This window comes from Thamnophis sirtalis, unplaced genomic scaffold, assembly GCF_051295495.1.
Source record: "Thamnophis sirtalis isolate CommonGarterSnake01/CBP01778 unplaced genomic scaffold, rThaSir2_p1.2 scaffold_6, whole genome shotgun sequence".
Taxonomy (NCBI): domain Eukaryota; kingdom Metazoa; phylum Chordata; class Lepidosauria; order Squamata; family Natricidae; genus Thamnophis; species Thamnophis sirtalis.
In genome coordinates, this window is record NW_028261386.1 from 39380813 (window position 1) to 39394671 (window position 13859).

Genomic DNA, 13859 nt, shown 5'->3' on the forward strand with positions numbered 1-13859 from the left:
GAACCCACAAAATAATGCCTCCAGTCCAGAAGGATCTCATGGTAGACGGTATCTAAAGCTGCCAAGAAATCTAGGTAAGCCAAGAAAGTTGCACCATGACAGTCCAGGGCCACTAGAGATCATCCATAAATGCCATCAGTGCCATTTCAGTAGTATACTCCAGCCTGAACCCAGACTGAAAAGGTTCAGATGAGGACACTGGATTAAAGAAGCCTAAAGTAAGCACATATGATTTCTCCAATGATTTGGCTCAAACCAACAAGGAGAAAGAGGGATAGCATTTTAACAATGATTACTACAGGGGTTTTGGGTTTTTTGCCTGTTTCACTGCAGTTTTACAACTATAATTATTGGTAGATAATTAGTGAATTCTATGCTGGACCCTGTGTCAGTTTTGTTTCTTTTCCATACTGTACTTCAGGTGGTCTGCCTGTCTTCTTCTTTTTGTTTTAAGTAGAATGTTGTGCCTTTAGTTATCTGGAAACAGAAGCTGTAGCTGACCTTCTTGCAGATATTAGCTAATAGGCACATCCAGCTGTTTTACCATAGAATCAGTCCTAGTGAAAACCTGGGGCATATTTTTCAAGGCCAGGCGCTGGGTAAAAGAAAAATATTACTGTGCTGAAAAACTGTGCTATTATTATTCCTGTTACCATTTTTTAAACTAAGGGAGTTATGTGCAAAAGAGGATTTTGTATGTATTCACTGTACTGAAAACATTCACCGTTTTATATCTGCTTGCTTTCACTCTAATGCATTCCGGAAGTTCTCTAACAAAATATTAGCAAAAGCTTCCAAGAAGAAGCTTGTTTCTGTTTCTTTTAAGCCTGGGGATCCAGGAAATGTTCCACAACATTGGGTTCAGCCCAAACAAGAAGCCGCCTTGTGCTTAATATCATTATCCTGGACAGAGAGAAAGAAGCAAAGTTTTTTTTTAAAGCTGATCTGAATAGAAAGAAGAGTGGGTTTGAGAAGAAATACTGGTTGTTTTATGAAATGTAGGATGCTATTTAATAGTAAGTTAAATCATTACAACAGGCACAAAGTGACCTATGGCTCCCTAAAGGAGTCCATTTTTGCTCCTTTATCATAAACCTTTTACTATAGATGTTTCAGATTGTTCTTCTGCTCCACATGTGCAATATATTTGCACTCTTTTAAGAGTTGTATGTGCTCCCAGGTATCTTTATCTCCATAACAGTTTTCAGTAGAGCAAAAGGTCCTTCCCTTAGACCAGAAATGGAGAAATTGGTTCCCCATCAGTACTAACTAGCAGCTGGGATTGGAGGGTTGTGAGGGGGAATAAACCCAACATCTGTATTGCACAGCTTGCTCATCAATCCTCCATGATGTGCACAAAAGGGTGAGAGATGGAATATATTCTGAACAACACTTACTGAAAGCAGTCAGGATATTCTGCAAGGGCCACATCCATTACATCCAAAGCATGTTGGTAGTCTTTTTGTGATGAAAAAAGGAGGGCCAACAAATGAAGAGAATTCATATCATCCTTACACAGTTTCAGTGCTTCTTGGAGAAGCTCTATTGCATCACAAATCTGCAAAATAAATATTAAATGATTGCTCAGTTACTCATCCTTTCAGATCAGTTTCACTTGTTCTGGCCTTTTGACTACAGCAAAATAAAAGGAGTCCCTAAGCTAAAATATCAACAAAGGCAGGATTATTAAAACCTAATTGCAAGGAGTAAACCAATTGAACTCCCCAGCAGGAACTTTAAAACATCTTTATACAATCCTAAAATCCTACAAAATAACACTTCAGGTAAGCTTGCTTATATTTTAAATAGTAGCAGGTGATAAGTATTTTCAAGGCTGTTAAAAACAGGAAGGAAGGAAGTTATTACTGAACTGATCTCTTAATCTTGTTATCTTTTTAATTTAACTATGTCTTGTATGCATCACTATAAAGAAAGGGTGACCTACTTTACATTTATTTATTCATTTATTGAACTTAAACTCCTCCACATTCAACTAAATCTTGACTTACAAGGTGTAAGCAATGAAAATATCAGTGGTAAAAAATCTGACATAATTGATTAGAAAAATGAAAATAAAAAAGAATAACAGTTCAGTGCAATGCAATGCAAATCAAGAATTTGTTTTCCAAATATTGCCAAAATTTGAAAGCAAACAGAAAAGGGACAAATCTGATCTCCAAGGGGAAGCCATTTTAAAATAATTGTGTTGTGATAATTGTGATAGTCTTTTTTAACTTTAGAAGTCATGAAATGTTGCTACCTTCTAATTATTTTGCTAAATGAAAGGAACTCACCAACAATAGAGGCTTAAAAACAAACTGAGAGGGTTTCTAAACTTTTACCCTGAAATCAAAGAATTAATAGAACAATTATTTTACTCTAGCTCATTTAATTTCAGAAGATGTATCCTTGACAGTAGTCCCCAAATTGGCTGACGAAAATTTTAATTATGGCATATAATCTGTCACATACATTGATATTATCATTTACCCTATGGTTAACCAGAAAGAGAAAACATTATTTTATTCGGAATATTAACATATATTTAAATGTTTATTATGAGTTGACAAAAGCAAAATATTTTAAATTGGCTAGCAGCCTCAAACTATATTTCAAGCATGACTTAAAGATTTACATGCAATTAAAAGAAGAAAAATAGAATGAGCATAGAAAATTCTGGCCAAATATCAATAGATTTTTAAAATATATTAAGGGGGTATCCTAAATTGCATTTGGAGCTTCCAGACTGTTCTCACTGATATATAACCAACAATATATAACAATATAAGTTAGTAGAGCAATAACTTTCAATCAACAATAATAGCAAGAAGAAGTCAATTCCAAATTTAATTCAAAGAATAACTCTCTAAAAAATTGGGATTACTTTAAAACAACCTTCTAAGCATGCAACTTAATAAAATGGAAAGTAGAATAATTTTGAAACAACCCAACAATATTCAATTCAGTTGCAAATCTACAATAATTCTGGAAACCCTAGTAGGGGAGTGAGCAGCATATGATCTTTCACCCTAGTGAATCTCAAGAAGCTTCAATGGGAATGGCCAGTGGTGAGGAAAAGTAGAAAATGAAATCCAGCAACATGTGAAGGACCACAACTTGCCCACCCTCATCTAGAAGTTTCTCTAGTCGTTTTATGTCTTCCATAAACATGCATAAGAAGAGTTTCAATAAAGTTATAATCCAAGCATCAGAAAGTTAACAAAATATATAAATAACAATATGCAATAATGGACCTAAAAAGTATTGAAGCCCTTTCTGACTGCTGATATATCAATTCTATGAGAGATTTTTAAAAAAAGCATGTGCAAAAAAAGCTATGCCCAAGAAAAAGAATTCATGTACTGTAGATGCCAGTACACCATAGAAATAGTACCATTCTTTCTGTCTTTGTACCTACCTGTCTGATAAGAGCCAGCTGCAATGAGGTATAGAGGATAATTTGGTGGTCTTCAGGTGCCAAGTGATGAGCTCTGCAAAACACAAATGTAGCTTATGCAGCAGTGCAAAAATTATTTACCATAAATTTACCAGCGAGGCAATTTCAAGGCGTTTGCCCCATTTTCCTTTCTTGTAATTTTAAATTGGATTTAAATTAGTAGCCTATCACACAGAGGTCTCCATCACCCTCACTCCAGCACAGTAGTAGAACAATGAAAAGATCATTAGATGGAAAACAAGTTTTGATTCCTTACATATTTTCCTTGCTATGATTCTAGTTCTAAAATATTGTTCCTGTTTTAAACAGATGCTCAGCTCAAGCCCACATAATATACTAGTTGAATGCCAATTGGCAGCCAATTATAGTCAAGATTAAATCTTTGACATAGACATAGAAAAGAGGCAATGCCGTTCAAAACTTCAAATGTCTTTAATGATATTGCTCTGAGCAATTTAGAATGTGTGTATTCTTACAGTGATGCTCTTCTCATGATACTAAAGAGAATGTCTTAGTTTTAAAAGAAACTGAAAAAGAGCCATTCCAATTTAATTGAATAAGAACTGATTACTACCAGGTGCGTTATAGGGTCAAGTTTTTATTGCTTTCAATAACTGTGTAAAGCAACAAACGTCAAGAGGTGCATTTTTTCCTACTCTAGAGCAGCATTGGCCAAACAAATGGCATCTGCAAATTACCCGTTTTTTTTTCTTGTCTTAAAATCTTGAGAATACAGATAGTCCCCCTAGAAAATAAGACTACTAGTTCAGATTTTAGAATCTCCAACAGATGGACACTATCTACAGATTATAGTAAATTGAATCTTATCCCATCAAAGCTCTTAGAAAAAAAGTCAGCTTCCTTTTAAAAAGGCAGATATTTAAAACATGTATGTATACCCCTAGCATACTGAGCATTCCCATTTGTCTAACCTTGTAAGCCTGTTTATCAGGGAGAAACCACAAATAAAAAGAATCCTTTTCATCTTAAATCCCTCTATGGAACTAAGAAGAATGCAGATTCTACAACTGTTGATCAATTGGCAAGAACCCCTCCTTTAATTCCTCCACCAAATGGATTTACTAGCAATATGGTACAATTGACAATGCTCTCTTTGAGTTTGAAGACTGACATGAAAGTAATCTGAGGCATGCTGAGTCTCAGCCACTTAGTAGGTTAGAGATGACCTGGCACCTCTATTGTCCCTGGAATAATATAGCAGGTCAAGATAATGTCTTTGCTATTCTGGTGTGTCCTTGATTAGAACAGCAAAACACAGTTGCTGTTAGGAACACACTTAATTCCTTATATAATGTCAAACAGTGTATTTATGCATAGTTTAAACCAATTGATAGCAGTTAACCAAGGTTTCACAAAATACTATTTCCCCAGTCAGATCTAAAGTTGCCCACTGAGGGTCTCTCTCCCATTCAAAACTGGGTTCAAGAAATGTCGAGTTAAATTAACTGTTCAGCTAGCTCTGTATTTCAATTAGGCTAGCACTGGCTCACCCCCCACTTCAGACAGAAGTCTGCTAGCTAAGGATACAGGTATGGACCCAGGATATCCTATTGCATAGAACATAGAATAATACAGCTGGAAGGAACATCGGAGAGCTTCTATTCCAACCCCTGCTTGAGCAGGAGACCCTAATCCATTTCAGAGAAATGGTTGTCCAGTCTCTTTTTGAGAGCCTCCAGTGATGGACCACCCACAACCTCTGAAAGCAAGGCATTCCATTGGTTGATTACTCTCACCATTAGGAAATTTCTCCTTAGTTCTGCTTCTCTCCTTGGTTAGTTTCCAGCCTTCTTGTCTTGCCTTGCCTTTTTTGTCTTGCCTTTAGATCTGCCTTTTGGTGCTTTGGAAAGTAGTTTGAACCTCTCATCTTTGTAGGTATAAGTACCGTATAACTCTGGCCCATTAAAATGAAAGCCATGGAACCAGGGGAGAAAACTCAAAAGCCATCTAGCCAACCCTTTGACAATCCAAGAATTGATTGCTCTGGCAGGCAGTCATCCTGACTTTACTTAAAGGGTTTTCATGTAGGGAAGTCCATCTTTTGAGACAGTTTATTACATTGCCAGTCTGCCTATATTGGTCATTTGAATTCATTTTCTCAGATCCTGTTTTCTGAAACAATAGAAATCTGCCCCTTTAATTATGTGACCGACTTTCTAATATTTGAACATAATTATCTCTTCCATCTTAATAGCTTTTTTCCCAGGCTAAATATGCTTCCATCTTCCCCCTTTTTTTCTTTTTACATTTTCTGTCTGGGCATATTCCAGTTTGTTCACATTCTTTAAAAAAAATATGGTATCCAGTTTAATTAATGACATAAAGAAATCTGCAACATGCTTGCACAACTGGTGTCCTATTAAGCTCCAGGAGAGCCAACAAGCTATGCATCTGTAATCTGTTAGATTGACAGCTCCTTTTTAATACATGCTTAAGCACTTAACAAAACCAGGAAGCTTCTTCGTATATCCAAAAACCTCTTGTGGTTTGGATGATTCTACCTTTTGGGGATTATGGAAGCTGAAGAATGGACTACAATTTTTAAGATCTTAAGCTTATAGTGCTCAAGAAATAGTCAAGCAATTGTTTTCTTAAATGAATGTATTATGACGTCTTAGTGAAATATCCAATGGAAATGGAACAATGGAAAAATATCTAATATTGGGGAGGGGGCCATTGTTCAATGTTAGAACACAGACTTCCACAAAGAAGACCCCAGGTTCAATCTTCGGTCACTCAATTTCTTTCTTTCTAACCTGCTTTAGTGTTAGATCACTGAAAAGCCCAATGAATGTCTTCTAGGTGATTTAATTGAAGAGTAAGACTCTAGGGAGTCTGTAGACGTCTGAAAAATTTATTGTACAAAATCAGGATACTTATGTAATCCTTGACCGCTTCATAACTAAATAAATGCAGAAACGCCACTCTCTACACAGAACATTCTGAAATTCTTTTTTTAAAACAAATTTTAAGTAGGTCTCCTATACCCACCTCTGTGAAATTATGCCTGTTTTGTATGGCCTCGACTCTTTTCAGAGCCACTATTCATCTCCAGCCAAAGTAATATTTTTAATACTAGCACACAATTCTGCATCTAATAAGGATATACGTATGTGCCTCATTGAAATTCAGAATGCAAGGAACTAATTGAATTCTGCAAACGCCCCCTGTTGGCTAAATGTGGACATTGATACCATCCAAGATTCATCCACTTCTAAACTGAATTTAAGCTATTAAGGAAACAAGCCAGTTTATGGGAAAAGGTCAAAAGGCTAAAAATAAATGCAGTTTAAGAGTAATATGGGACAGTAATTATATCTAAATAGTACAGTAATAGAGAAGTTACATCTGAGTCTAAGAATGTATGCCACTTAAAGCCACCTCACTCAGTTCCCTCCTCCTGCATCTCAAGAAGCTCAGAGACATGTAAAACTGTGCTGCCCAGTTCTATAGGCAGAAATATGCCCTCTGGCTGCCAAAAAGGTATTCTTTATAAGTCCTAAAAAAAAGCAACATTTGGGAAAAGAAACCCTTAAAAGTTTGGACGCATTTAGAACTGTAGTGTGACTTTCAGATTAAAATGCAAAAACAAGCACATTTCTGCCAACGGGGATCTGGTTTCCTCCCCATCCCCAATTTCTTCTCACCTTTCTAAATTCTGAAGTGCTCTCTGATGCAAGTCATCTTGTGTGCTTTTCAAGGTAGCTGCAAAACAATAAAAAATAATACATCAGGGTAAGCATTATTCCAGCACAGTACATCTGAATAGCTGGGAGCTCTTTATTATTAAAAAACAGTCTGATATTAGTCTTCAAACAGCGTTTGCTTGCATGTTATGTCTTAAGACTTTTTCTTTCAAGAATCTTGCTTAAAAATATTTATTGACATTTCCAGTTATTTAGAAACTTCCAATGGTACCAGATATCATTATACACTTTTTTATTCTAAAGAACATCAAGGTACTATCAGGAGAAAAATAAAAAGGTCAGGATTGAGTTAGGGACTATCTTCTTTCAATGTTTCTTCTTTCTTCTGCACTTAGGGTCTTAAAAAAATCCTGTCTACCATTTTTGATTATGGTTAATTTCAAAAATCTAGGTGGCTCCAAAATCAAGCCAACTTCATGCCCCAAGAGAGGACTGTAATCTACATCTCCCCAATTCTGATAAAAGAATCGATCCATTAAATATGAATAACAGCACTTCTTCTCAGTGTTATCCCAACACCTCAGGCAGGTCTTTTTCAAATGGCTTTTCCCAAAGATACTGCACATAAGCCAAATGCAGAGACTTCTCTTCCACAGCACTTTCTCTGTGAAATCACCTTCCGATGAATGTCCCAATAGTAGTCATGTGATGATAAACAGAAAATAAATCCGAAGTTTTTGTCCTTTTATTTTGACAAATCAGGAGATGGGGGGGGGGCATCATGTTCTTTCTTTCCTAGTACTTGGCCCAAGTAGTTATTGGTACTGGTGGTTTTATGATTTTAAAGCTTAATTTTTAGTGTAACAAACTGACTGCAGGACCTTCTCGGTGATATTTTCATCAAAGAATGTGGGTAAATGACTCTTCTATTAAAATGTTCTAAGAATTCTTTTGCAGTTCTGTTAGAATATTACTTTATTATTCCAAGTTTTTAGGGCATTGAAATAAAATGTTCAATGGCTCTATATTTCCTAAATATATTGGGCTGCACTTAGTGTGCTTAATTATTATTGCTTGAACTCAGTGGTGGGTTTCAATTTATTTTCTGCATGCACAGAAACATCCAGGTGGGTGGGCGGAGCCTCCTGCTACTGCCACTACTACTTGAACTCCCGCTAACATAAGTTAGCTGGACACAGAACTTGTCTCCCTCTAACAAACTCACGGCCCCCTGGCCAGATGCCTCATGCACTTTCCATGCCCACCCCTGTTTTAGCAAAGGGGTGGGGGAGTTGCAATACGTCACATGACGACAAACGTGTCATCACGAGTTTGACACCCCTGCCCTAAAACATTTACCTCACTTTATCTAATGTGTCAACCATTTTCCAGAGACAGGGTTAAAAAGATTAGGTTGAATTTAGCACTTCTGCATGATCATCTGTTCGAAGCTCTTGGAAGGCTGCCTGAAAATGAAAGCCAAGGGACTGCACCTGCTGTCCCCTTGATGTAGAAGACGTGTCAGGAGTCTGCTGCTTGAGAAAGAAGGGACAAAACTTTGCCAAAGGGTCAAAGAGTACAAATGTCCTCTGGGGATGACATAAACTCTTTTGGGATAGACTTTGGCTTCCGGCCAGAGCATAAATGAGCAATGACAGTTGGTTGAATGGCATCTTTGCTCATTCTTCTGCTCTCCTGAAGCTCCAGCTAAATCAGCTCAAGTTTCACAAGGTATCATCCCAACCTCTCCCACATAGGAAGCAAAAATAAATTAAGGAAGTTAGAACTCAAGCTGCAAGTGCAATTATGTCAGGGATATCAAGTAGGGCAAGAGGGAATTACAGATGTCTTTCTGTAGACAGTTGGGCAATGCAGGAGATAAAGAAGCAATCAAGAAGGAAGAAAATAATAAAGCTGGATTGCAAATATTTATTGGTACCTTGTATCAAATTGAATTTCAGTGGGTCATTTTTTTAGATACTAGAGAGATTAACCATTATTTTGTTAAGTGTCTTTTTTTTCCTCTGGCTTTATCTGTAACTTAATTTTCAGGAGTTAGGCAAAGACTCTTTACTTACTTCTGTCTTCCTACTAATATAAATTTCATCTACTATCTAAAATATTTCAACCCTTGAGATACTAAAGCAGGGGAATTATGTCAATAAACACAAATATCTCTATATTTGTCTATCAACCAGGCCCAGAATGAATGCAACATTAGCACTATAAAATTGTGATTAAATACAGGTAGTCTTCGACTTGGAACTACAATTGAGACCAATATTTCTGTTGTAAAATGAGACATTTGTTAGGTGAGTTTTGTCCCATTTTATGACCTCTCTTGCCTCTCACTTAACAGTTGTTAAGTGAATCACTGCAGGTGGTAAATTAGTAACCCGGTTGTTAAGTGAATCTGGTTTACCCATTGACTTTGCTTGTCAGAAGGTCGCAAAAGGGGATGACATGACCTTGGGACACAGCAACCGTCATAAATATGAAACATTTGCCAAGCATCTGAATTTTGATCACATGATCACGGGGATGTTGCAAATGTTGTAACTGTGAAAATTGGTCTTAGTCACTTTTTTCAGTGCTATTGTAACTTTGAACAGTCAATAAATAAACTGTTGTAACTATATGATAACAATAGCAATAGCAATTAGACTTATATACCGCTTCACAGTGCTTTCCAGCCCTCTCTAAGTCGTTTACAGAGTCAGCATAGTGCCCCCAACAATCTGGGTCCTCATTTTACCCACCACGGAAGGGTGGAAGGCTGAGTCAACCTTGAATCAGTGAGAATCAAACTGCCAAATTGCAGACAGCGGGTAGTCAGCAGAAGTAGCCTGCAGTACTGCACTCTAATCACTATGCCATCGTGGCTCATTGTTTTTTTTTTTAATTCCTCTTTCCTTATCGCTGATAGAAAATAATGTGGCTGCTGTTCATTTTGATTAAGAGGACTCAGAAATACTCCTTAATTCTGCTTCAAAATACAGGTTTTCTCTTTTGATCGTGGCCCTATCCTCACTCACTGCTCAATTACGTAATAGTCCTTATAGAGCAGCCCTTAGGAATGTATCTTATGGCTGCTATTGAAATAAGAACTCCTGGGCAGAAATAGGTCGAATGGCTCCTCACATCTTGTCAGTCATTTAATGTGTACATCATAAGGTAAAATCAGTTAATTTATCTTAGTTTTAGAGAGGGTAATAATAAAATTACAATAACAATCAAATCAAGTTACATTCATATTTTTCAACAAGCCTTACGCTATATCTCTCAAGCAGAGTTTTTTTGTTGCAATTTTACTTCATACGTGTTTATTTCTACACACGTATATAAAAGAAGGTAAATCCTATTTTACTTCTCTGGCACTTGTAATCATAGCACACATGTGTGAAAAACATACTTAAAGCATGGTGTATAAAATAATGGAAATACTCTATAAATGCAAGGTGGGATTTTTGGCTTAGGTTTATGTTGCATATGACTCTAGTGTGTGAAATTTAAAATTGTGCACAATATCTGTGGGTCCCCCCCCCCAATAATCTTCTTAGCTTTTGTTAGCATTACAGGATCTGATAGGCTTTAATATTAAAGGAGTTAACCAGTTTTGTATTATGTTTCCCAATTTGATATCCTCAGGATGTTCTATGAGCTAAACTGGTAATTCAAGAATTGTAGGCCTAGTAAAGACATCAAATCAAGGGAATAATAACTCCAGAGACCACTGTTTTCAAAGAGTAAGCGAAGGCGTTTTAATTACTGTGTTTTTCGGAGTATAAGACGCACCTTTTTTCCTCAAAAAAGAGGTTGAAAATCTGGTGCGTCTTATACACCGAATACAGCATTTTTTGCCTACCGAAGCCCCACCCCTCCAAAATGGCCGTGATAGTACAAATAGTGGAACATGCTATTTAGATAATAGTGGAACCTCCTTCACTGCTAATTTTGAAGCATTTGGGTAGCCATCATGGATTCAATAGAATCTGTTGCATTTGAAAAGTGATTATGATTATATAATTGCTAATCTTTCCAATTCTATATGTTTCAATGTGAGATTATTGTGGGATCATTTGTACCAGTGGTAGGATTCAACACTTTTTACTAATGGTTCTGTGGGCGTGGATTGCTTGGTGGGTGTGGCAGGGGAAGGATACTGTAAAATCTCCATTCCCTCCCTACTCCAGGGGGAAGGTTACTGTAAAATCCCCATTTCCTCCCGATCAGCTGGGACTCGGGAGGCAGAGAATAGATGGGGACGGGGCCAGTTAAAGGTGGTATTTATCGGTTCTCCAAACTACTCAAAATTTCCGCTACTGGTTCTCCAGACCTGGTCTGCTACTGGTTCTCCAGACCAAACCTTCCAAATACCACCTCTGATTTGTACTATATAACAACAAAGTTGCCATAGTTATCTGTGCAAGAGTGGTGAATAATGTCTATGCAGATTCTCAATCATCCAGTCATGATTATTACAAAGGTGCTTTCCAAAAGGCAACTGGATTTTGCTTTTTCTTGAAGATGTTTACTTTGTCATTCAAAAAGCTTCTTCGGTTCTGAAGAAGCATCTTGGATGAGAAGTAAAACATCTTCAATGAAAAAAACAAAGAAAATCTAGTTCGCCTTTTGGAAAGAATCTTTGGGACTGACAAATAATGATATAACCTCAGTGATGAGTTTTGGTGCTTGGTTACCAATGAGATGAGATACTTTTAAAAATGCAGATTATAATAAAAATAGATAGTTTGGGTTGCAAGATCAGTTTCTGCTCACATAAGCCAGAAGCAGAATTTTTACTTCAATAAAGAGTTAAATCCAACTATTTTCCATAACTGGATGAATTTTAAATGATTTCATTTTTCCAGCTTTCATTATCACAGTATGTGGCCTGTAAATTGAAATTGAAGTGCAAGAGACAGCAACAAGGTAGCTGGAGGTATGATAAAAATTGGCCTATGTTTAGCCTGAGAAACAAAATGACTGGGGGGGGGGGGAGATAAAGGAAGTTTTCAAATATTAGAAAAGCAGAAAAAATACTAGAAGAATATGAAAAGGTGATGAATTTTCTCTCTGCTGGTCTGAGGCCAGGATCATATCAAATATACTGGCACAAGAGGAGAAATTTCAGTTACAGATTAAACAAACCTCTTGTCTAAGTGATAGAACCAATTCACCAGAAAGATGGCATAACTTTTTGGTTGAATTTAACAGGCTAAACAAGTCACAGTTGGCAGAAAAGTATGGCATTTCAGTCCTGCTCTCCTCCTTGAAAGAGATGATCCACCTAAAGTCTGGATTTAGCAGTCATAATACATTTAATGAAATAAATAGATACATAAAATCAAATAACCTCTATGTCCACATCAGTGATTGTTTACAACAACAGATACAGATAGAAAGTGTTTCGGAATACCAGATGTTGGACATAAGCTATGAACACTCACCTATGTTCAGGTGAAAGGAATTAGTTTCATCACTTATTTATGATCAGCAAGAGACATTTTGCTTTATTGATTTTTATATTGGTTTAGTAAGATTATGTCTTGATAATCACTTTTAGATGATTTAGAAAGAAAAAGGCATAATGAAAGATTGGCATCAATAAAACAAATAGATTTTGTGAGTAGATGTTGGCAACTTATTGCTTGACCAGGCAACTACCTGTATCCACCTACAAGGTATTTCTTCCTTTTAAATATTCTTAACATGTTGAATGTTTAAATACTTAAACTGACTTCTTCAAACAATAGCTGTGCAGATCACATTTAACAAATCAAAAGATTACCATCAGTTGCTTGAAGGCTGTATGTCAGGCCTAATGCTAAAAAACCCTTTGCTAGGAATTCTCCAGCGTCTTCTCCCATGTCAACAACCATCTTGGCGAAACGTTCTCCTTCCTCCAGCTAAATCGATGAGAGAAAGGGAAAAACATTACAGGAAATGTCCTTTGCGACATTTTAGTAGAATATTTAATCCTTAGGAATGAATTCAAGATTAGCAAGCATCGGAACTCACTGCTGTAAAATGGTGCTATGCTTCCAGTGAATTTGGAAGACCAGACTTCTAAATCTCAATGCATGACAAAAAGCTAGCTTTTCCCAACATGGTGCCCAGCTGCAACACATTCTAATCCTATCAGGTGAATATGTATGATCCTTAGTGAAAGGTTTAGCACTAATGCTGGCTCTGGACTTTGGGAATAGGAATCTGTCAAGTATGTCACTTCTACCATTGTTAAAATTGCTTGTATATTGCTCTATGTTTCATGCATATGGCACCCCGTCTCTTTGGCAGATGGAGAATCAACAGGCAAAAGACATATGCTATTGCTTTCCATTTCTTAGTTTTCTCATCCTGTCCATGTTTGGACCAAAAGATGTGGAGTGGAGGGTAAGAGAACAGCAAGGCAAAGAGTCAGAAACTTTTGACTATAGATTCATTACTGCGGCACAGATATTGACCCATGCAGACCATACAGTCATAGAAACAAAGAGGTTTTCTAAATAGGAGACAGATAAAACCCCTGGGGAGGTAGAGAGACCCAGAAATGAATTAACAGAGACAAGAAGAAAGGGGAAGGGCAAATGGGGCAGATTGTTATTTATGATTGACTGAACTTAGTCCATGGGCCCCAGAGTGTGACATTCAACTTCCTCATAACTTCCAGAGAGGCAACTATAAAAACCAAGCAATACAGCAGGATGACGGTTTTAGGCTGATGGGTCACA

The 13859-nt window shown here is 36.9% G+C and overlaps 1 protein-coding gene across 1 annotated transcript in view; it reads right to left on the reverse strand.

Moving 5' to 3' along the window:
• The window catches only part of TTC7A (tetratricopeptide repeat domain 7A), a 156986-nt gene that overhangs the window by 81483 nt on the left and 61644 nt on the right, over window positions 1-13859 (reverse strand). Inside the window, exons 12-15 of the mRNA XM_087717674.1 lie at window positions 12917-13034; window positions 7126-7183; window positions 3419-3491; window positions 1398-1558 (exon numbers count right to left, since the gene is read on the reverse strand). Of these exons, the coding sequence (XP_087573800.1) occupies window positions 1398-1558; window positions 3419-3491; window positions 7126-7183; window positions 12917-13034 (410 nt within the window). The remainder of the gene's footprint in view (window positions 1-1397; window positions 1559-3418; window positions 3492-7125; window positions 7184-12916; window positions 13035-13859) is intronic.